The sequence below is a fragment of the Oratosquilla oratoria genome, chromosome 25, assembly GCF_046742065.1.
Source record: "Oratosquilla oratoria isolate Oo_2021 chromosome 25, ASM4674206v1, whole genome shotgun sequence".
Taxonomy (NCBI): domain Eukaryota; kingdom Metazoa; phylum Arthropoda; class Malacostraca; order Stomatopoda; family Squillidae; genus Oratosquilla; species Oratosquilla oratoria.
Window position 1 is genome coordinate 51,334,945 of NC_134801.1, and position 25,029 is coordinate 51,359,973.

The 25,029-nt window shown below is 41.4% G+C and overlaps 1 protein-coding gene across 2 annotated transcripts; it reads right to left on the bottom strand.

Moving 5' to 3' along the window:
- On the bottom strand, positions 1-25,029 carry LOC143038954 (ATP-dependent RNA helicase DHX30-like). 2 transcript variants are annotated; one of them, XM_076208765.1, is made up of 15 exons: positions 24,646-25,029; positions 22,324-22,395; positions 20,830-21,093; positions 20,245-20,393; positions 19,985-20,099; positions 18,615-18,795; positions 17,091-17,169; positions 14,337-14,468; positions 13,271-14,007; positions 12,751-12,955; positions 10,752-10,975; positions 7,324-7,559; positions 6,307-6,517; positions 4,157-4,411; positions 1-268 (listed from the first exon to the last, which is right to left on the bottom strand). In XM_076208765.1, the coding sequence occupies exons 1-15, from the start codon at positions 24,806-24,808 to the stop codon at positions 97-99; spliced, it is 3,195 nt and encodes a 1,064-aa protein (XP_076064880.1). In that variant the 5' UTR covers positions 24,809-25,029; the 3' UTR covers positions 1-96. The 2 variants fall into 2 exon arrangements, with proteins under 2 accessions (XP_076064880.1, XP_076064879.1); XM_076208764.1 differs by having other exon boundaries at positions 18,615-18,798; positions 24,646-25,027.

Here is a 25,029-nt window from a genome sequence, read left to right on the forward strand (position 1 = left end):
TATATAACAATTTTATTTACAACAAAATTTTACAATAACATGTCATTATTTACATTAATTTTTCATTCCAGCTGCACAACTGCAATACGTAGTTCATCATTCTGGTACATTCTGCTGTAACAATATGTTACAATATTCAACCAAAGAATCCCAAAATTCCTCAACTTCTCTTGGGATTTCTGATTCTGGCACAACACCCCTGGTCTCCAGTAAGAATTTTGCTGTGCTGTGGAGGGCTTCACGCAAGTTTACCACAAAAGAAGCTGACCTGTAAGAAATGAAGTAGTTGTCAACGGTCCTCAGAATGAGTACAAAGGAAATGTAATGAATTATACACAGGGATTAAGGGAGTTTGTGACAGATTTTTGGAAGGTATGTGATAGGATCAGCCTGAAGGGATTTATCCCCGTCTTCTCCTTTTCTGCATGAGGGGACGGAGAGGGGGGGTCGCCGAATTTATGAAGCAGCCTTGCTGTGTATGTGCTTTGTCTTGCGACACTGCTTCTGACCCAGGGCAGTGGACAGGATGCAGGGATGACCCGTCATCCAGGAGGTGCCAAGATAAGAGGGAGGGAGGAGGGTGGAGGGAAGTGGAATATATAGGAAATGGAATGGGTGGGAGTGGTTTCTATGCCTTTTTCTTTTTGGCTACCCCCCATGTAAGGGGGAAAAAGCCTTTGGTATATGTATGTGATAGGATGCTCGCTGGCCGTGCAGATTAGGGCGACGTTACTTGCGGCAAAGGTCGAGGGAGATGGCGGTTTGAACCCTACCACTGGTGTAGTTGAACTAAGGCTATGATTCATTAAACTCCACGCTACAAAGTCTGTAAGGGGCACCATCCTAGCCTCCCAATAGGGAAGAGTTTGTGATGTTAAACCAAATCACATGTGATAGGAGAAAGTTGAAGGTAAATGTGGGTAAAAGTAAGGTACATACATACATATACCAAAGCTTTTTCCCCCTTACTAGGGAGGTAGCCAAAAAGGAAAAGGCATTAAATCATTTCCACCCATTCCATCCCTGAATACACTCCACACCCCTCCACCCTCCCTCTTATCTTAGCACCTCCTGGATGACTGGTCATCCCTGCACCTTGTCCACTGCCCTGGGTCAGAAGCAGTGTCGCAAGACACAGCCCATCCACAGCAAGGCTGCTTCATTAAATCGGCGACCCCCCCTCTCCGAGCCCCCATGCGTAAAGGAGAAAATGGGGAGAAATCCCTTTGGGCTGCGTCAAATTTTGCTCACACATACTACCTCATCCCCCATCTCCCCGCCCATTCCACCTCATGCATCACATCATCCATTTACAACCATTCTCCATTCACCCCTGTCTTCTGTCCTCTCCCGTCCTTCCTCAACAGACATTCCCCTCTTCCCCAAAGCCCCCTTCACCCCATCCATCCACCTCATCCTAGGACGTCCCTTCATGTTCACTCCCTCCACATCTGCCTTCCATACCTCTTTTACTAGTCTTTCTTCACTCATTCTCTCCATGTGTCCAAACCATCCTAATACTCTTTCATCAACCCTATCTCCCAACTCCCTTTCCACCCCTGTTCTGCTCCTGACCTCCTCATTTCTCACTCTATCTAGCCTAGTGACCCCCATCATACTTCTCAGACGCCTCATCTCAAACACATTCAAACTCCTTCTCTCTTCCTCTCTTATGTTCCATGTTTCTGCCCCATACAGTGCTGTTGAAGGTAATGTGGGTAAAAGTAAGGTGATGAGATGCATAAGGGGAGAGGATGGCAGCACATTGGAAGTTCTTAAAGGAGGAAGTGGGTAGCTTTAGGTTTTTTGGGTCACATGTGACGCGAAAGTGAGTGGAGGTGGAAGTAAATTGTAGACTGAGAGAAGCAAGTAAATGCTTTGGGGGATTAAAAATTGTCATGAGAAATAGTCATTTGGGAAAGGATGCAAAGAGGAGACTATATGAAGGGGTGATTGTACCAATGACACTATATGAGGCAGAGACCAGGAATCTAAGAAAGGCAGAAAGGAAAAGTTAAGTGTGTTTGAGATGAAATGTCTGAGAAGTATAGTAGGGGTTACAAGGTTGGATAGAGTGAGAAATGAGGAGGTGAGGAGGAGAGTGGGAGTAGAAAAGGAGTTGGCAGAAGGGCTGATAAAAGAGTATTGGGATGGTTTGGATAGAGGGAAAGATTAGTAAAAGAGGTGTGGAAGGCAGAGGTGGAGGGAGTGAACTTGAGGGGATGACCAAGGATGAGAAGGATGGATGGGGTGAAACGAATGCTAAGCATAAGGGGATACATGTGCCGAGATGGGAAACCTCTCTGATGCCTGTGAGGGGATTGGGGGAATGGGGGGAGGGGGGTCAGATGCGCTGTGGTCACAGGGCCAGAGTGGGATTGGGGGGGGGGGGGGTTTCAGGAGTATGTGGGCACTCTGCTATGATTGCACGGTCCACGGGGGTGGGAGGTTGGTGAAGGTGGTGGAAGGGGGGTTAGCAACCTGCATCACTGTATGGTTGAGTGGCTGACGACTCTGGTGTCTTGACATCTTTCGCTGGGGGGTGGGGGGGACACTGTTCCACTGTACCCTTTCTGTGAGGGTTGGAATTATTTTTTTCTGTCAGAAGGGCTGCGTTCTTTCTTGTTGGCCCCCAAGAGGACCCCAGACAGCCACGATCAGACGTGACGCTTCAAGCTACCTAAATAATGGCAGCCATTGTATTGTGACAAGAATGAGGTGATAGGAGTGGTCTCAGATGGTGGGGGAGGAGTGGGGTGACTGAGCCAAAACAAGTGGGCATTATTTTGGGTGAGAGGGGACCTGCTGACCCAAGCCTCACATGGGGACCCAATATTGCTGTGACCAAACATGGTAAACAGTGGGTGTCACAGGACAAACCACACACACGCACATGACTCGATGATGCAGTGGTAGAGTTCCCGGGCACCATTACGGCAGTCCAGGTTCGAATCCCGCCCAGGGCTGAAATAATTTCAGTATCACTGCACTGCGAGTCATTACTTCAACTCTTATAGGGGGTGGAATTTGGATGTGTGTGTGTGTGTGCATGTAAGGTCACAGCATTACCCATAGATTGGTCATATATGAGCTCTCTTCTGGGAGGGAAACAGCTATTGATCACAAGTCCAACACGTGATCCAAGACCATGGTGAATCACACTCAAGGACAAGCGTCTCCTACAGCTCCACGTTTGGGAACTCGAGCCTCACACAGACATGGATCATGGAAAATTCAAATTCAACACATGGCACTTTCCTCGAGTCGTGTCAACACTGTGACCCAAGTGCACCAAGGTCAATAAATATTGGTTAGGGTGGCACACACAATAATCCCAACTGCTTTAGAATAAAACTAGGAGTGCCGGAGAAATGGGGATGGTTCAAGGAGGGAGTCACAAGGTGTGCAAAGATGGTGTGTGGAACAAGGAGGAGGGAAGGAAATAGAAGGAAGGGTAGTGAGTGGTGGTGATGAAGAAACAAAGAAGGTTGTAGAAGAGAAGAGGCAAGCATTCACAGATTACAGATTGATTACAAATTAGGACAAGAGGATCATATGTGAGGTACAAAGTAAGGAAAAGAGGAGTAAAGCATAAAATAAAGGAGGAAAAGAGGAGAGCAGATGTGAAATGGGGTAAGAGTATGTCATGTGCGGTCACTTGAGAGAAGGAGGATGGTATGGGACTGCTACAGGCTGACCCTTGTTCTCTTAGGCCTACTGGCACTCCTGGCACCTTTCTTAGCAATTCATTCGTCTACTATGGCACTTTTCATGTTCACTTTCACATGAGGCCTAGATGGAGACTTCCCTTTTTTCATTTATTAGTTTTATATGCCTCCAATACTTCCCCTGCCACAATTCTCTAATCTTGAAAGAGAGAGAGAGAGGTGAGACCTCCACTTATCACAGTGTCAACATCAGAGGGGTGATGAAGGGGAGTGGAGTGTGTGGGGATGAAATGGGTAGGAGTGGATTTATACAATTTGATTTTGGCTAGGCCTACCTCCCTTGTAAGGGGGGGGGGGAAAGCCCTTGGTTATGTGTATGTATATATTGTTTTAATGTGTGGTGGTGACCTGATTGTATTTACACCAAAGTAGGTTTTACTTGTAACTAGTAATGACACAGTCTACAAACAATTCAACTGGGTACATACGACTCATCCGCAACAAAGGTGAGATGTTTTCTGCCATCTATGGATACAATTATCTTGTCATTCTCTCTTGTGGTCATGAATCTGTTGCCATAAAAGAGCATTACAGTGATTGGCAGCACAGTGGACAAGTCTCTTGCAATAAGTCGGTGGGACAAGGCACACTTTGTCACATCAATGCTCATTAAGAATTGAGTTTCTAAATTGTTAATTTTGTGATGAACACTTGAACTCACTGTTGAAACCCTGTCACCTTTTCTGTAACGAGAAAGGTAGAATGAGTAAAAGCAGCAACGACTGCAACAGCACTATAGGAGAGAGGCCAAACGCAGAGTATGGGATCCAATATATTTAACGTTTCGCCCAGCAGAGCTTCTTCAGAAATACGATACAGGCCACAATGCTGACTAGAATAATTCTAAAGTTATTAAATATGAAAACCATACAGGAGTCCCTCAAATAACGTGGATTCGAATAACACGGATTCAATCATACGCGGATTTTATTTCAAAACCATCTAAAATGTAGAAAACCATTTTAAAATTCGTGCCGAGTCAGGCACGCATACGCACACACGTGGCAACATCGCAAACATTTGTGGTGACTGCTTTCTATTTTACCATATACAGTTGATCCTCATATAATGCGGTCATTATGTACACTGGGAACTGCTCAAACAAGGGTGTGGGGTGAGGGGATAGCCGTGAGTGGCTGCCTGCAGTTACCTGTCAACCTCTGGGTACTGATGCAGGAGGGATGGAGGGGAGGAGAGGGGGAGTAGGGGGGTAGCCAACAAGCTTTAGCTTGTCACTTCCACCACCTGCGCCGTGCTATTGTGAAATTTTACCGCCCTAACCTGTTGAAGTGTAATGTTTCTTTCGTTTGGAACACAACTAATAAGTCTGATAATGACTGCGCTTGTCGTGTCTTAATTTCTCTTATGAGGTTCTTGTTGTTACTGGCGGTGGTGGTTTGGGAGATCAAAAACAGACATATACATGCTTACACACGTGTAGACACGCACACGTAGACACGTGTTAGACAACCAGTGTATGTTGTGAATGTGCGTGCATGTACACACAAATACGAACACAGACACACGCACGTACATGCTTAATTGTACATGTGAACACAGACACATACATGCATGCACACAAACACACACACACGCCACACACACATACATACGCCACATACACACACATATACATACCCCACATACACACACACGTGTATACACCACATACACACATATGTATATACGCCACACACATATGTATATATGCCACATACACACGTATATATGCACAAGCACATACATACGCCACAAACACCACATACATATATCACATACACGCGCACACATACGAACTGAAGAAAAAGTTTTCCACATAGTTTTGGACACTTGGAACAAACTGGATAATGAAATAGTATGCGCAAAAACCATTCATGAGTTTAAAAGCAAACTAGACACTGCGAGATACAATGGCGGGACACCACGAGCATAGCTCCCCTTCCCGCAAAATACAACAAGGTAAATACACACACACACACACACACGTACACATATACATACATACGGTTCTCGGTATTTAATATGGAAAGTCAGCATACGCGGTAATTTCAGGAACCTAAACCCCGCGTTATTTGAGGGACTCCTGTACTATGAAACGTAGATGTTTTGAATCTGCTTTTATATCTCTCATTGATAATATAAATCAAAACAATGGATTTTTTACGATAAATAAACCTTTAGCAATTTTAATAACAAAGTAACAAGCAAATTGCGTTTACACCAGTTTCATGTTCGTTTCTCCCCGCAAGCTTGGGTTATATAAGGAGTCAGATATTTGTCCACTATTTGCCCAGCAGGGCTTCTTCAGAAATAACATACATACAAAAAGCCTTGGTATATGTATGTATGTTATTTCTGAAGAAGCCCTGCTGGGTGAAACGTTAAATACACTGGATCCCATATTCTGCGTTTGGCCTCTCTCCTACAGAAAGGTAGATTACCTGAGTTCTACTGAAGAATATTACCTCTACATATGAAATGCAAAAACCTGTTAAATGCGTCACTTGTGTAAAATGCAAAACCCATCATGTTTATCATTCATAAATCTTCTTTAAGATGACTTAATCCTCTAACATACCCATTATAGATGGTGATAGCATTGGGCTTGAGAATGCCACCACTGATTGTGCCAGCACAGGCCTTAAAGACATTAGCAGACGAGAGAAGAAGCATCCCCAAAACAAGCTGAGGATTCTCACTGTATAAATTGTATTCTTCTTTATATGCTTCACTGACACTTTCTAGTAAATGACCTTTAACAAGGTGATCAGTAAAAAGGGTCCTTATACCTGAAAAGGTAAAAAAAGTATTCATTAGTTGAAAACACATAATATCATATGGCATAATATGAAGTTTCCAATTATCATATTTAAATATGAACTCTTGTATTGTTTCAGCTTGGGCTATATCACCTTCTAAGCCATTCCACATATTCATACATCTATGCAAAACAAATCACTAAGCACAATGTGACAACAATACTTGCAGAAACCACTTGGAAAATAAAAGAAATGAATACCGAACATTTTCGTCTATTTAAGACATCATCAGGGTACGATGTCTATATGGAAAACTATTTCTTCACATCCTTCTGACATTTGTTCTTTCTTAATTTACTTCTATGACCTCTTAATGCCCTCCCATCTTTAATCAGGAGATCTCTTCTATCAATGCAATCTATCCCCGCTACAATGTCTTGAAGTGGTTGACATACATACATACATATACCAAGGCTTTTTTCCCCCTTACAAGGGGGGTAGCCAAAAAGAAAAAGGCATAAAATCATTCCCATCTATTCCATCCCTGAATACACTCCACACCCCTCCACCCTCCCTCTTATCTTAGCACCTGAAGTGGTTGACAGGTTTTGAAAATAGGGGAGCTATGTTGTCTATCTTGTAGGATCATCACATACAGGTACCTGTTATTGGTACCTGCATGTGAAGTGGATGCATGCCTTATATGAGGGTAGGAACCCTAGGTATATAGATAGATAAGACTTCAACTTCTTAAAAACATATACAAATATACATCAAACCTTAAAAAATACATTAGGTTTCAACTCATTCCAATCCAAAGGGAAACAGCAACTTACCCTGAATAAACCACAAACTTCTCCTGCATAGACCATACTCAGCCACAAAATCTGCTTTCTCTGCATTTCTGGTGTCATACCATTCCTGGAAGAGATTTTCCATGGCCACAATGTCACTTTCACTATTCACCTCTTGTTTGAGGTCCCGGATTTCTGATCCTGTGTCCACGGATTTCTTGAAGATGTTGCGACCACTTCCGTAGGAGGCACAGATTGTAAGAAGGGAACTAAGACATCTGGAAGTAAAGTTCCTATGTTACAAAAAGTGAATGTAGACAATGAGAAGAATACATGCATACATACATACACGAAAGGCTCCTTTCCCCCTTACACAGGAGGTAGCCAAAAGACAAAGGCATAGAAACCACTCCCACCCATTCCATCCCATACATACTCCACTCCACTCCCCTCTACCCTCTTCCCTCCCTCTTTATCTTGGCACCTCCTGGATGATGGGTCATCCCTGCATCTTGTCCACTGCCCTGCTCTTAACCACTTCACTCCGGGCCAAAATCTCGCAGGCAGCATTAGCTGCCAGACGTACGATGTTGCGTCATGATACTCGCATCATAAAAAATAGTCACCGCTTATATCGATCGTTCTCTCTTTCACCCGTGAATTTTGATAACCATAGAAAATGTGATGAAGCCAGTTTAGAGAGTATGTCAGTTACGCAGAGACAACTACAATAAATATAATCAAGACGCCGATATGGCAGCCTCGCGTATCCACTTGCTCCCCATGCCGCCTACGTATGCGGCACCGTATGGAAGGGGTTAAAAGTAAAGGCATAAGAGAAGAATAAGATTATACTAAATGGTTCTATGTAAACATTTGCACATCTCATCACCTTGCTTTCACCCACATTTCAACAGACCTATAACTGAAAGTAAATAGATCTCTCTAAAGGTAGAAAATAATTGGTAAATCCATCTTATTCTTCAGGAAGAAACCTGAAAAGATTTCAATATACAGGCTTGATTTGTATACTGTACATACATTACCAAAGGCTTTTTTCCCCTTTAAAAGGGAAGTAGCCATAAAACAAAGGCATAAAATCCACTCCCACCCATCCCATCCCCACATACTCCACTCCCATCCATCCCCTTTCCTCCCTCCCTCTTATCTTGGCTCCCACCCACAGTAAGGCTGCTTCATTAAAGTATACTATACAATGAAATAAAATTTGTGATTTTATTTCAAACACTAGTTCAATCAAAAGAAAGACTGATCCTTCTTACTCAAAAAGTAATACTGAATCTACAAAACACAAGAAAACTGACCACTGGTGACTGTTCTCTCTTCCTACTACTCTCAATGACAGAGGAAGTTCCTCCCACAGAGGCTTGTGGGAAGGCCAAAAGACTATAGCCAGCCACTGTCAGTGAAATTCAAGGGTGGTTCCACTTTGCAAGGGAGGGGGGGGGGCAGGTGTGAGTGTGGTGGTTTCAGAGGGATTGGCTTGTTGAGTGCGGTTGGGAGGGCTTATGGGAGGGTCTTGATTGAGAGGATTGGGAGAGGAGCGGAGGGAGTGATTGGTGAGGAGCGGTGTGGGTTTGGGACAGGTGGAGGTTGTGTAGATTGGATTTTTGTGGTAAGACAGATATGTGAGAAAGCTATAGGAAAGGGGAAGGATGTTTTCTGGGCCTTTATGGATCTGGAGAGGGCTTGCGACAGGGTGGACGGGGGGGGGGGCGCTGTGGGGGGTTGTGCGGATGTATGGGATGGGAGGAGGGCTTCTGGGAGCTGTCAGGAGTTTTTATGAGAGTGGTAGAGCTTGTGTCAGGATTGGAGGTGGAGAGAGTGAGTGGTTTGAGGTGGGGGTGGGACTTCCTCAGGAATGCATTGTGTCGCCCTGGCTGTTCGACTTGTATGTGGATGGGGTGGTGCGAGAGGTGAATGCAAGGGTCGTGGGTCGGGGATTGGAGATGGTTGAGGAAAATGGAGAAAAGTGGGAGGTGGGCCAGCTGTTGTTTTCGGACGACACTGCGCTTGTGGCAGGATCAGAGGAGGGATTGAGGAAGTTGGTGACAGAGTTTGGGAGAGTGTGTGATAGAAGAAAGCTGAAGATAAATGTGGGAAAGAGTGGGGTGATGAGATGTACAAGGGGTGAAAGTGGTAGTAATCTGGAAGTGAGCATTAAGGGAGAGCAACTGGAGGAAGTGGATAGTTTTAGATATTTGGGTGCAAATGTGGCAGGAAAGGGTGGAGTGAAGGTGGAGGTAGAATGTAGATTGAGAGAAGCGAGTAAATGCCTTGGTGGATTAAAAAGTGTAATGAGGAATAGAAATTTGGGAATGGATGCTAAGGGGAGACTGTATGAAGGAGTGATTGTGCCAACAGCACTGTGTGGAGCAGAAACATGGAACATAGGAGAAGAAGAGAGAAGGAACTTGAATGTGTTTGAGATGAAGTGTCTGAGAAGTATGATGGGGGTTACTAGGCTAGATAGAGTGAGAAATGAGGAGGTGAGGAGGAGAACGGGGGTAGAGGGGGAGTTGGGAGATGGGGTTGATGAAGGAGTATTGGGATGGTTTGGACACATGGAGGGAATGAGTAAAGAAAGACTGGTAGAGGAGGTGTGGAGGGCGGATGTGGAGGGGGTGAACATGAGGGGACGTCCTAGGTTAAGATGGATGGATGGGGTGAAGGGGGCTTTGGGGAAGAGGGGAGTGTCTGTTGAGGAAGGACGGGAGAGGACAGAAGACAGGGGTGAATGGAGAATGGCTGTATATGGAAAATGTTGTGATGCATGAGGTGGAATGGATGGGGGAATGGGGGGTGAGGTAGTGTGTGTGAGCAAAAATTTTGACACAGCCCGAAGGGATTTCTCCCCGTCCTCTCCTTTATATGGGGGGACGGAGAGGGGGGGTCGCTGATTTAATGAAGCGGCCTTGCTGTGGATGTGCTGTGTCCTGTGACACTGCTTCTGACCCAGGGCAGTGGACAGGGTGCAGGGATGACCCGTCATCTAGGAGGTGCTAAGATGGGAGGGAATGTGGAGGGGTGTGGAGTGTTTTTGGGGATGGAATGGGTGGGAATGATTTTATGCCTTGTCCTCTTTGGCTACCTCCCTGGTAAGGGGGAAAAAGCCTTGGTATATGTATGTATGTATGAAATTCAAGGGAACAATTATCATCTTTAACTCTACTCAAAGAGAAACTTGAGGCAATAATTATCATCACTAACCCAATTAAACAAAATAGATAAATAGACGAAAATAAATAAATAAATAAAAATGGTAGTAAGTTTCTACATGGAGTATAGAGAGTTTTCCTTTTCTAAAAAAAAAATCATTGGGTGGCAGCAAGAACAGAACATGTAAACACAATACTGTGTCATTGACTCCATTTTGCGAATATTTCAATCAGAATCATCCAACACTAGCCTGGGTAAAGCAAAATCAGATTCATATCTGTATGACTTACCTGAACAAGGAACCATAAACTAATGCCTTCGAAAGGTTGGGTGGTGTAGAGAAGTGCACAACCCGCTTCCCAAGAGGCAAAAGTCTCTCTCCCTCTTCATGTGTGCCAGACTCGATCATTTCAAGGTTTTCTAAATTCTTTATCGCCTTTCTGATTAAAGATTTGGTTGGGACACTGACGGCTTCGGACAAAAACTCGGCTGCACTCTCTTCCCCACAATAAGCCTGGAGATATAAGGTAGATTATGAATTCTCTACAGCATGAAGCAAAATGGACACAATATAAAAAGAAATATAACATGATTTGTGTCTTTGTATGGTACATTCCTGTTTCAAAGATCTGAAGTGCCATTTCTTTTGGGAGATTTGTAATTTACTTATTTCACCTAATATCTTCCCCTTCACCACCTTAATAAATCTCATTACCATATTCAACACCTGGCAGCCAGATTTACAATGCTTAACTTTAACTTTTACATGGTAATACTGATCTCAAATCATGGTTAAATCACATACTTAAAGTTTATTAGCAAACAATGACTGCATGCCACATCATCTTCAAGCATATAACATTAAGGGGATCGTCCATCAGAAAATCACGATTCTTTTTTTTAATATTTCCTCTAAAAGTGTTGTTCATTAGCTATCTCGTGGCCGAGTATGGATGTTGTATCTTGATTTGGAGGGAGTGAACATGAGGGGACGTCCTAGGATGAGGTGGATGGATGGGGTGAAGGGGGCTTTGGGGAAGAGGGGAATGTCTGTTGAGGAAGGAAGGGAGAGGACGGAAGACAGAGGTGAGTGGAGAATGGTTGTATATGGATGATGTTGTGATTGCATGAGGGGGAATGGGCAGGGGGGTGGGGGGTGGGGTAGTATGTGTGAGTAAATTTTGACGCAGCCCGAAGGGATTTTCTCCCCGTCCTCTCCTTATATGCAAGGGGGGACGGAGAGGGGGAGTCGCCGATTAAATGAAGCAGCCTTGCTGTGGATGTACTGTGTCTTGCGAAACTGCTTCTGACCCAGGGCGGTGGGCAGGGTGCAGGGATGACCCGTCATCCAGGAGGTGCTCAGATGAGAGGGAGGGTGGGAGGGGTGTGGAGTGTATGTAGGGATGAAATGGGTGGGAGTGTTTTTATGCCTTTCCCTTTTTGGCTACCTCCCTTGTAAGGGGGAAAAAGCCTTGGTATATGTATGTATCTTGATTTTTACTATCTAAAAAAAAAATATCATACAGTACCCCCCACCCTACTGTGGCTGGGTTGTGTGCACTGCATACTGCATATCACGGCATGATGATTATATGTAAACACTTACATAGTACCACTATCCCACCATCACCATTTCGGGGGATCCTGAATGATTATTGTATTATGTCTCCATTTAAAGAATGTGTGTAATATATGACATGTCCTCTAACACAATGCTGTGATAGATGTACTATTGTTTGCCGCCCACGGGCGTAATAAATTCATTAAAACAAAAAAAAAACTGCATATCACGTTTTCTGTTGTTATATATATTTGCTAACAAAAGAAGCTGCTTATTTTGCACAATATTTATGCTCTTGTATGATAAATAATAGCATACGATATGGCAACAGAGACCTGACTGCATAGCGTTCAGTATGAACCATCCATCAGAAAATCATGAAAAAAAAAAAAAAACGAAATTCTGAAAACATTTCCGCTAAAAGTGTTGCTCATTAGCTATCTCGTGACCGAGTATGAATGTATCTTGATTTTTACTATCTAAAAAAAAATATAATACAGTACCCAACCCCCAACATAAATGAATAAATAAATAAAAAATAAGACAGGGCTTCGCTCTACCAGGGGTTTCTCACTTCCCACTGCATGACTGCATGGGAATGGGATGGCAAGCAGTCTTAGTAGTTAGACCCAAGGGTTGCCACTTTTAACAAGTTAAATAAAGGGACCAGTATATACTAATTTCAACATTACAAAATTAATTCAAGCCTCACATAATTCACAAAATACCTTTGACTGCAGGATAATATGCTCCAATGGGATCCTCATAATTTCTGGCAGAGGGTACGTATCCATTTCGCTGTGGAGGTCGTTCGAGTACAAATGGAAAACCTCACCGGGTTGGACCCTTCCTGCTCGTCCTGCTCTCTGTTTACTGTTGGCCTGGGCTATCCACTGAGTCTCCATTACACACATGTTGAGAGCACTATTGTACCTGAAAAAATTACAGATGAAAATGTAATCATCTTCATCTGACTTCACACATATATGGAGGGAGACAGAGATAGATAGGGAAAGAGAGATAGAGAGAGAGAGAGAGAAAGAGAGAGACTGAGAGAGGCAGATAGAAAGAGAAAGATAGAGAGTGAGAGACAGAGAGAGAGAGAGGCAGATAGAGAATGAGAGATAGAGAGAGAGACAGAGGGAGAGAGAGAAAGAGAGTGACAGAGAGGAATTAAGACATATTAGAGACAACACAACACAATCTAGAAAGGCCTATATTTAAACAATACACAAACTCTTCCATTACCTCAGTTCTCTGTGATATCCTGGATCCACTACATAGACCACATCATCTACTGTTATACTTGTTTCTGCAATATTGGTTGCCAAAATGATTTTCCTTACTTTGGGTGTATGGGAAAATATTTCTTCTTGGTCTATTGTTGAGAGCTTAGAATGTAGCGGAATGATTTTGCAACTGTCCAGAGGCATTTGGTCGCTTTCCAGTCGTTGCTGAACGACTCTTATTTCGCCCCAACCTGGCAGGAAGCAGAGAATGGCCCCCGGAGGCCGAGACTTGTGTATGGAAGTAATTACGTCCACGACTAAGTCCAAATTGACCGTGTTCCTTCGCATCATTGTGAAGAGATTCTCGAGTTTGTAACGTTCTGGTTTAAGGTTCAGCTCACTCAGCGAATGGGGAATAAAATGTCGGGTTAAGGGATACAGAGTTCCCGGTATGTCGAGCCTGAACGCAGCACCACCAAAATAATTCATAATAGAATTGACATTAAATGAAGCACTCATCAATAGAATCTTCAGTTGTGGATTCTCCTTAATAATTCTCTTCAGCAGGATGAGGAGGATGTCTGTCTGAACGGACCTCTCGTGCACTTCATCGACAATCACGTGGGACACCCCCGTCAGTTGCGGGTTACCCTGGATGGCCTGGAGGAGCATTCCCGTCGTGCAGAACATGATGCCCCCCGGGTTTTTCACCTTCGCAAAGTCAAGACGGACATGGTAGCCAACGCTGTGTCCAAGCTGCAACCAAAGTAAAGACGGTGATCATACGATAGAGTCGTAATTCTAATGTAGATGAACTATGGCATAATGTCCAACAAAGACCCACTGTGTTGGATAAGAAGAAATGAAATAGATGATATCCATATATTTCGATCAGAGACTGTGATCCTCTTCAGTGGAATATGAGGATCCACTGAAGAGGATCACAGTCCGTGATCAAAATATATGGATATCGTCTACTTCATTTCTTCTTATCCAAGGCTCTTTGTTGAATTTTACAAATGTGTTACGACATTACTTTGTAGTTAATGGCATAATGTATTAAGTGCAAAACTCTAGCATCTTACATTTTCATTCCTTTCTTTGGCAACCCACTTTGCCAGGGAAGTGGCTGATATTCTTCTTGGTTGGGTGATAACTATGTTGCATTCTGCTCCTTGTCCTCGCATGACCCAGCTATTAAGAATTATCTGAGGAACCTATCAAAAGAGGAAAAGAATGGCTTACATTAGAACATAAGAATGAAGGAGACTACAAGAGACCATATGGCCTACACTGGGCAGTTCCATGTCTATTACCCGTCATCCCCGTCCTGAAGTTGTCTAACCATTTCTCAAAACAACCATTAGTTTCAGCGCTCACTACATGGTTATTAAGTCTATTCCATTCATTGATCACCCTATTAAATAGATTTAGATTAAATAAGAATGAAATAAATGAAAATAATAAAACATGAAAGAATTTTATTAACCATTATGATGTGACTGACACTTGAGCTAAAGAAAATAATTTTGTATCAGTGAGTTTGTTTAATGTGTGCTTGAGGGATGGGAACATTCCAGAGGACTGGAGGAGTGCTTGTATAGTTCCACTTCATAAAGTAGAAGGGGACAAATATGAATGTAGTAGGTCTAGAGTGGTGCTTCTCAACATGAATTCATTATTTATTTATTTTTCATTCATCCCTTGTTCTTTTCAAGTGTTTTAAACCAAAGTTTTATGCTTTTTCAGCTGAAGGAGATTTTATTTTTCAAATTATAAGAATTGTATATCACCACATGGGGGAGGACATCATTGATTAGGTGGGCCATGGCCAAAAAAAGGTTGAGAACCATTGTTAAGTGCAGTTAGGAAGGCACATGGGAAGGTGTTAACTGAGAGGTGTACGCTGATTTCACAATTGGAAGTGTGCTGGTTGTGGATTTGAATCACACACTTCTCTGATTTCCACCAGTGATTGTCACCCACCCCAACAGTCCAAGCGCATCGGACATGGGCAATGGCTTTCGTCACATCTAAGCACCTCCTGGTGTAGGCTCCTCATTACTATCTAATTAAGAAGATTAGGAAGGGAACAGATAGAGTAACTGGGGAAGAATGGAGTTGATTTAGAACAGGAAGTGGATGCATGGATCAGAGTTCCATGGCAAAGTAGATCTGTGAGAAGTTTTTGGCAAAAGGTAAGGAGTTATCTTTCAGGATTCTATGGAGTTGGAGAAGGTATGTGACAATGTCAACAGGAAGGCATTGTGGGAAGTGTTGCAGATGTCTGGGATAGGGGAAAGGTTCCTGAGGACCGTTAAAAGTTTTTACTTGAGTAGCAGAGTATGTGTTTGAGTAGGGAATGGGTAGTGTGTGTGGTCTGCAGCCAACCAACCAAACACTGACAATCTTTCCCTCCCTGCCCCTTGGACCCCCTTCCTTATCAGTCAGTTGATTGGTTGCTCTTTCAATTATGATTCAACCAGAATCTGCATTGGTGTTCAGTTGGCTGCAAAGGATACTGACATGGGCTACACACTTTTTTTCAAAATTATTGATGATGATATGGTTTAACGTCACAAACTCCTCCCATCGGAAGGCTAGGGCAGTGCCCCTTACAGAGGACTTTGTAGCGTGGAATTTAATTAACCATGCCCTTGGTTCAACTTCGCCATTGGCAGGATTCAAACCACCATCCCCTTGACTTTCACCACAAGTAATGACGCCCTAACCCACTCAGCTAGTAAGCTTCACTAAAAATTATTAATTTTTTTAATTTTGCATAAGAATAAGGGTTTGTTTTTTACTGGGATAAAGAGTCAGGATGGCCAAGCGGTCCGAGGCACTGCGTTCAGGTTGCAGTCCGGGCTTCCAGGTATGGGTTCCAATCCCACTCCTCACAAATTTGGCTACCTCCCTTGTATATATCCCCAAAGTTTCTTGGTGGTGTGTACATGCTGTGTATATACATACATATCTACTGACGAGGATTGCAGTTTGCAATTGAAATATATAGATTCCCTGTCTCCAGTCTTTTTTGCTCCAACTGTGGTTTTCACGTGATACATACATATACATACATACATATATATATATATATATATATATATATATATATACAGTACTATCTCTCATAACGGACAAAAAGGAGGGTAACAGTGTCCGTTGATGTGAATAATCCATTGATTTGGAGTGGTTTTTGGGTGGCATAGTGATTGCACAGCACTAAACAACAGCACCAAAAACAATGAAAACACAGCTAATTAACGTCCGTTAATGAGAGGCCTCACTGTATATATATACAGACGCTCCTCTACTTATGTTCATTTGTTTTACGTTTATTCGATTTTACGTTTGAACTGACTGTAAAGAAAAAAAAAATTTGAGTGAATTTTTTAGTTTAGCGCGCTCTCCATAGTTCAAACGATACTTACGCATGATGCTGCGTCCATTGTTTACATGGCACAAACGACAAACTGAACGTGCCTTGCCTCCTCCTCCTCCTTCTCCTCCACCATCTCAATTTATGTTGCATGAATGTAATTTATTTGATATTAATGTTATTATTTTACAATGTTATGTTTATAATTAATGATTTAGGGGTGTTTTATAAGATACGGTAATAGAATTTATGGATGTATAGTACAGTAACAACTTACGTTCATTTTCACGCTACATTTGGCCGTTCGGAACCTAACTAAAACGTAAGTTGAGGAGCGTCTATATATATATGTATGTATAAATTAACATCAAAGACCCTTTCCACCTTCTGAGGGGATCGGCTGAGTACATACCCATTTCACACGTGTTAAGAATAATAGCCATGGTAGGAAACTGACCTGAGTACTTTTTCCACTTCCTGTGTCACCAGCAATGACAAGCACTTGATGATTCTCCAAAGCTTCAATGATGTCATCTCTGCGAAAAAGGATGAAATTTGTACAAAGCTATTTTCTCATAATTATCTGATATAATACAAACACACACACGATCACAAGTCCAACACGTGATCCAAAGACCATGGTGAATACATACATATATATATATATATATATATATATATATATATATATATATACACTAGCCAAATTACCCGCGTGTTGCTTGCTGCGAGTTCGTGAATCATCCCTAACCTAACCATACCCCACCTAACTTTAACCCTAACTAAAATATATTTTTTAAATGAAACATAGTTATCCAAGTAACTGGAGTGATAGGGTATCAGAATATATATGGTTATGGGGATATATCTGCAAAACCCTAGGAGGAGTTCGTGATCAAACAAACAAACAAACAAATTGACAGACAAATGAAAGATAGTAATCTAAGTACCTTTGGTTATATGGTTTCAGAATATATATGGTTATAGGGGTCTATCTGCAAAACCCTAGGAGGGGTTCGTGAATAGTCCCTAACCTAACCATACCCAATCTAACTTTAACCCTTAACCCTAACCATAATATATATATATATATATATATTTTTTTTTTTGCGGGGAAAATGAAATATAGTTATCCAAGTACCTGAAGTGATAGGGTAGCAGAATATATATGGTTATGGGGGTCTAAATGCAAAACCCTATGAGGAGTTCCTGAACAAACAAACAAACAGACAGACAAATGATAATTTTTCAAGTACCTTGGGTTATAAGATTTCAGAATATATATGGTTATAAGGGTCTATCTGCAAAAACCTAGGAGTAGTTCATGAATAATCACTCACCTAACCATAACCCACCTAAACCCTTAATCCTAACCAAAATAATTTTTTTTTGGAAATGAAATATAGTTATCCAGGTACCTGGAGGGATAGGGTATCAGAATATATATGGTTATGGGGGTCTATCTGCAAAACCCTAGGAGGAGTTTGTGATCAAACAAACAAACAAAGAGCAGGGAGAAGGTACGTCTGCCATATCCTATTATTACACGTTATAATGGGTTCGGTTATATAGTAATTTAAATTTGAGGCAAGATTTTCAGGAACGCATGTGAACCGTATAACGAGGACTTACTGTATTAGAACCTCATAATGTGAACCTGACTTTCCATGCTGCAAAGACATTCATCATCCATACACAACCATTCTCCATTCACCCCTATCTTCTGTCCTCTCCCATCCTTCCTCAACAGACATTCTCCTCTTTCCCAATGCCCCTTTTACCCCATCCATCCATCTCATCCTTGGTCACCCCCCTCATGTTCACTCCTTCCACACCTCTTTTACTAAACTTTCTTCACTCATTCTTTCCATGTGTCCAGACCACAATTTATGGACAAATTAGACATGGTGAGATACAGAAACGGGACACCATGAGCATAACACCCCTTCCCGTAAGATACAACTAGGTAAATAAATCTCACTTATGCTGAACAACAGGAAGACAGCTGTTATCGTAGATACTATTATTCTGTCTAAAATGATGATGCAACAGCATAGACTGGCTCCGAGTGGCAAGTTTGTCTTCTCTTGGGGGTACATAGGGTTGACCATTCATGATGTTTAAGATGTTTGCTCCTTGACGTAATTCCTCCGATGCATTTGCTGCTGAAAAAAAGAAAGAAAAAATATATATAAATCATTGAAGACACATGAAGTATGTAGAATTGATCAATACCCATGTTTTCATGTATCTTTATGTATTATGTATCTTTCCATATATTTTCACTACATTATCATTCTTTACACATTTTGTTCTGGCTAAAGGCAGATGAACGTATTCACTTCAAAGGTAGATCTTAGTTCTAGTATGATAAAAATGCTGAGAAGACATTTTGTAATTGTGAAACCAAAAAGTGTGACATTTTCAAGATGGACCTGTGGCTGAGAGCAACACTTTCGGAAAGACATGAAACTTATCCAAATTTCTTGCAACTGTGCTAAAAAAGGCTTTAAACTTTCCAGACAACTTTGTAAATATTAGTCGATAATAATGCAGATTCCAAAAACGAAAATAAGTGGAAATACACTGGCAATACAACCTATGTGAAAAGGTGCCCCACACTCATCACCTGTAGACAGACTTTCAAAAATCTATTGCTCAGTGACTGAAGTGACAATCCATTCTAATGACTACAAATTAATGGCTAATGAATTTGTTAAGTAAGAAAGGAATTCAAGTATTAGTTCAAATTCATGAAATTATAGACTAATGAAGACGACCTTCACCCTTTTAACTTCGATACATCCCCCCTTGGAAGCTCGCTGGCTGAGTGGGTTAGGGCGTCGTGACTTACAGCGAAAGTCGAGGGGATGGCAGTTCGAATCCTGCCACCGGCAAAGTTGAACCAAGGGCATAGGTCATTAAATTTCACGCTACAAATCCCTCTGTGAGGGGCACTGTCTTAGTCTTCTGATAGGGGGGAGTTTGTGACATTTACCCTATCACATCCCCTTTAGCTGAATAAAGAGTGACATCTGCCAGAACAAAGGCCTGATGTGTACTGACTGGTATTACTCATGACTGTCTCTGGTCCCCTTAACCCCTATGTATGTTGTCTGTGTAACTTAGTGTAGAAAATCAGTCTATTGAGGACCACAATGGAAATAAGCTTACATGCTTTTTTGTGTTATCCTCGGCATTTGTAATTGTTATTTCGAACTATGTGTTCTTTTCTTTATCTGCACTTCATGTATATTGATTCAATGCCAAATAAAATTACTTACTTACAATGAACACTATTATGATGAAGGGTTATAGTCAAAGTTTAAAGCAAAATTTTGCTAAACAAACCATTTTGATCTGTGTTGGTGTATCTGACATCTTCCCATTCGTTAACATCCTCTGTATCATCCAGTTCCGGTCTCCAGTAATCAGGAAGCTCGTGTTCAAGTAATGGCTTTACTTTCTATGAAAATGAATAAAAGAAAAGAGAAAAGGAAAATCATGGTGAGTGCACATGACATAAAAAGTGCTTCTAATATCATAAAAAAAAAAAAAAAAGGCTTGAAAGTGTATTGTGAAACATGAGATCATGAACTATTTGGACTTACGTCATTAAAATGTTGAAGCAATTCTCTTCCCTGGTCTTCCAATTCTGGATCTAACAAAACACTAACAGGCTTCTTCCACTCATCCTTCACATTTTTCATTTCTTCTTCAGTAAGCATGACAGGCTGGCCTCTATCATTAACATGACCACCTACAAGTATATTGGATTATGTCATCCATTAAATGGAAATAGAAATAATAACAATAATATCATATACTGTACATACCCAGGTTTTTCCCCCCTTACATGGGAGGTAGCCAAAGTCAAAGGCATAAATCCATTCCCACCCATTTCATCCCCACATACTCCACTCCCATTCCCCACCCCTCCCTCCCTCTTTTCTTGGCTCCTCCTGGATGATGGGCCATCCCTACATCTTGTCCATTATCCTGGGTTAGAAGCAATGTAGCAAGACACAGCACATCCACAGCAAGGCCACTTCATTTAATCAATGACCAACCCTCTCTGTCCATTCATGCAGAAAAAGAGAAGATGGGGGAGAAATCCCTTCAGGCTGCATCAAAATATCATTCACACATCACCAGTCCCTAACAATAAGTAAATAAAATATAGTAAAATCAAATACCTGTGTATAGCATTTCCATGGCTTTGGCAACTGCCGCCAGTTCAGATTTTTTCTTACTCCATCCGTAACCACAATATGTTTCAGACCTGGGCCACGTAATATGAACTTTGCTAACAAACAAAGGTCTCTTCTCTATCACTGAAGCTAACTTGGTGTCAATCTTACATGAATAGGAACGGGAAACATTGGTGGCAATATTCCCATACAGGTTCTTGAGAGAACTTTTGCATTTTGGAAATAGGGTCAAAAGAGTCTTCTGTTTTTCTGGAAAAAAGAGGAACAATAATCAACATATAAATACTTTGAATTACACGTGGTAAGTAAAATACACTGTACTGTATATGGGTAGTGCAAAAGAAAAAACTGTATCCAAGACAGGACTGCTTTGCCAGACAGTCTAGGGAACAAAAACAACAATATCTGTATCCAAGACTAACATATAATTGCATGCATAATTATACAAAAAGGTCTTTTCCCCTCTTTTAGGGGAAGTAGCTAAGTCAAAGCACACACCCACCCTTCATCCATTTCACTCCCATCTAGAAACCCACTGGTGTTCCTCCTATCTTCGCCTGCACAGATGGGTCATCCCTGTCACCTGCCACATTACTCAGTTCAGAAGCAATGCAGCAAGATACAGTACTTCCATAGCAGGGCTCGACAGCCAGAAATGGTTCATCTCCACATAATGTCATGAGCACAATCACCTCATGACCCCATCTTACATCTGCTCTCCTCTTGGTCTCACTCATTTTGCTTCTACCTTCTTTGTTCTGTACCCTGTCATATGCTTTCCCATTTCTTCTTTGCAATCATTCTTTATATGCTCACTTTGTTTCTGCCACTACCACCTGGACCTCTTCATCTCACTATTCGAAGCTTCTCCTGTTCCCTCCCATTCTCCTCATCCCACATACAGTAAAACTCCTTTTATCCGACCTTCAAATATCCGACTAGTCCAAACATCCAACTTTTTTCTTCAGTGTTCCAAGTCAGATAAAAGTTGAATTTGTCCAAACATCGAGTGATTGTTTAGTTATTGCTATCGCCACTACCAACTCATGTTCAGGTCATCTGTTGTTTTCACGGGTATTTCAGTGTTTGTTTACATTTGGCCTTTGGTGGTTATATCTCCTCAACTCTGCTGTGTTGTTTATGCTTTACTGTACCATAAATAAGTAAAAATGTCTCAAACCAACAATTTTCTACTTAATCTTTTAGTGTACGTCCAAACATCCGATCTAGGGTAGGTCCCACCAGTCGGATAAAAGGAATTTTACTGTACTGTCTTTGTGCACCTCAACACTCCTTCCTTGACACACATCCAATCTTTCTCTACTCCTGTTTCTCCTTTACCCGTCACTATATCCCATACTTGTCTCAGCTTTTCCTGGCATCTTTTTCTCTTTCTCATTTCATTTGCTAACCTTCAGCACCTCTCAGTCTTCAAAAACATAAATTAATAATAGATACTAAAAATAACTACTTCTTTACCTTTTACATACAGTCCATCATTTTCAGCTAGTTGTATCCATTGTAGTTGGTCTCTTGATAGAGGAAGGGCTCCTGAAAAAAAAAGATTAAGTACATGAAGCACAAGTATTTCTTTTTGAGCACTCTAACATTCATTCTGTGTCTACAGTCAACTGACATGATACTAAATATTTGTTAAATAGCACTCTGATAAACCCAAACTATGAGTTTTCCTTTAAGTAATCCCCCTGGAGTATATAAATGTGATCTCAGCTCTTTGCAGCCATTGAACTTTTTTCTACATGCTTTTATACACATATCCTCTGTTTCAGGTTGTCAAGCAACAAGCACAGAGCAACGAACAAACTTAAGTTTCTGGTCTGCCTGGGGGAAACTGTCAGAAGCACTTGTTCAGAGATGAGACAATGTCATGATCATGTGTTTTTGAGTGGTGAGAGAGGTTTATAGAGGGACACGAGGATATGGAAGATGACCCCAGGAGCGGAAGGCCTTCAACGAGCAGGACTGAGGCCAATGATGAGTGCGTCAAGCAGACAGTGAGTAGAGATCATCTGCTGACTGTTTGACTGATCGCAAATGGGCTGGGCATGAATCAGGATGTCTAGAAGATTATCACTGAAGATTTAGACATGCAGAGTCTGTGGAAAGATGGTGCCAAAACCTGCTGAAGAATGACTAGGAGGAATGAGACATGCAAGTGTGTCAGGACATCCTCAAGCGTTTTGAAAAGAACCAGACTTGCTAGGGACAGTCATCACCAGTGATGAGTCATGGATCTTTGAGTACAACCCAGAGACCAAATGCTAGTGCCTTCAGTGGAAGAGTCTGATGTCACCAAGGCTGATGAAAGCAAGACAGTCAACGTCATATTCATCGCATTCTTTGCTGTGAGGGGCATCGTCCAGTGCGAGTTCTTGCCACAGGGCCAGATGATCAACCAGCATGTTTACAAAGAGATACTGCAGCATTTGCTTCATTTAGTGCATGAGAAGAGGCGAGAGACGTGGCAGCACAACTCATGGCTGCTTCACCATGACAACTCGCCTGCTCACAATGCTCTGAGAATCCAACAATTCCTGGCCGAGAAAAAACATTGCCATCCTGGAACAACCTCCCTACTCACCCAACCTGACTCCATGTGAATTTTTTCCCTCTTCCCTAAGCTCAAGGGGGTCATCAAGGGGATATGTTTTGAAGACGTGGACAACATAAAAAAGGTTGTAACGACAGAGCTGCGGAGGATCCCCGAAGAATCCTTCCAGGAGTACATGCAAGCATGGCAGATAAGGACGGGAAAGTGTGTTAGGTTAGTAGGTTAGGTTAGGTTAGAACAGACAAAATTATAAGTAACCAAAGTGGCTATGTTTGTTTATCTATAGACTTTAGCAACCTATTCTATTATTAATTTCTGCCAAGAATAATGTATATTACATTGATGTATTATAATTTACAAAATTATTATTTAATTTTCTATTGCTCTATCACGTCGGTGTGCACTTCTAAAAATTTACCCTACTGAGTGTGATTGCCATCGAAATCCTGACATTATCTGAGATGGGTAGAATATTCCATAAAAATGCATGATTTCCGAGGGAAAAGAGGCCCAAAATCTGGTTCATATTAATATGATATAGTCATAACTTCATGCTCATATGAGATGAATAGTTAAAACAGTAAATAAATGACAAGGTGGTAAAATTCCACAATCACACAAACACAGATACCTAACATGAAAATTACATTGTCTTAACCTAACATAACAAACATTTCCCAGAAAAAAAATCTCTCAAATGTAAAAAAAAGATGAAAAATATATTTGCATGATACTAGTACAGAACCAATTTCAGTACCATGCAAACTGGGATATCTAACATGAAACTCATGTTGTTCAATATCTCCTAACCTACTGCAATCATTCCACAGGAAAAAAATATATGTATATCTTTCAAAAACAAAAAAGAAATGAACCTTTTATTGGAGTGACATTAACTAGAATAGATCCTCGGCAACTGTAAATGTTATTTCGAACAATGTGTTCTTTTCTTTATCTGCACTTCATATAATATATACTGATTCAATGCCAAATAAAATCACTATTATAACTGACAATGTACTCTATTAGTTTGACAATTTGTAGGATGATTATACACACACACATACACGAACATATGCTATCTATATTAGTATACATTACATATATATATTCAATATTCTATATTGCAATAATTAGCATTATAATATAATAATATAAATATACATTAATTATACAGACTCAAATCAAATAGCATTTGTCGTCTCTAGAACTAATTAGTTAACACTTACTATTGGTCTTTTGCTTGCGCTTAGGTGCTGTAGTTGGATATAAATTTGTGCTAATCAGTCTTCTAGAGACACTAATCCAATTAATATTTTTGGAAGATACGCACTGGAAATTTACTATAGTATTTCTTATGCGAAATAGTTGCATCATTCCTCTTGTAGCCATGTTGGTATAGGTGTATTACCAATTATCATGAAAATGTTGGTTTGGGTATACGATCTGTTGTCGACGTTCTCATTGTCAAATGAAAATACAAGTTCTTACTCCCACTGTTTGGGTTTCTAGGGGACTAATCGTTTGTCTCATGCCGTTTTCTTCTCCTGTACCGGGTCGTCTGCCTGAATCAGCTGATTGTTAACTCATTATATAAAAAAGTCGTCAGATTT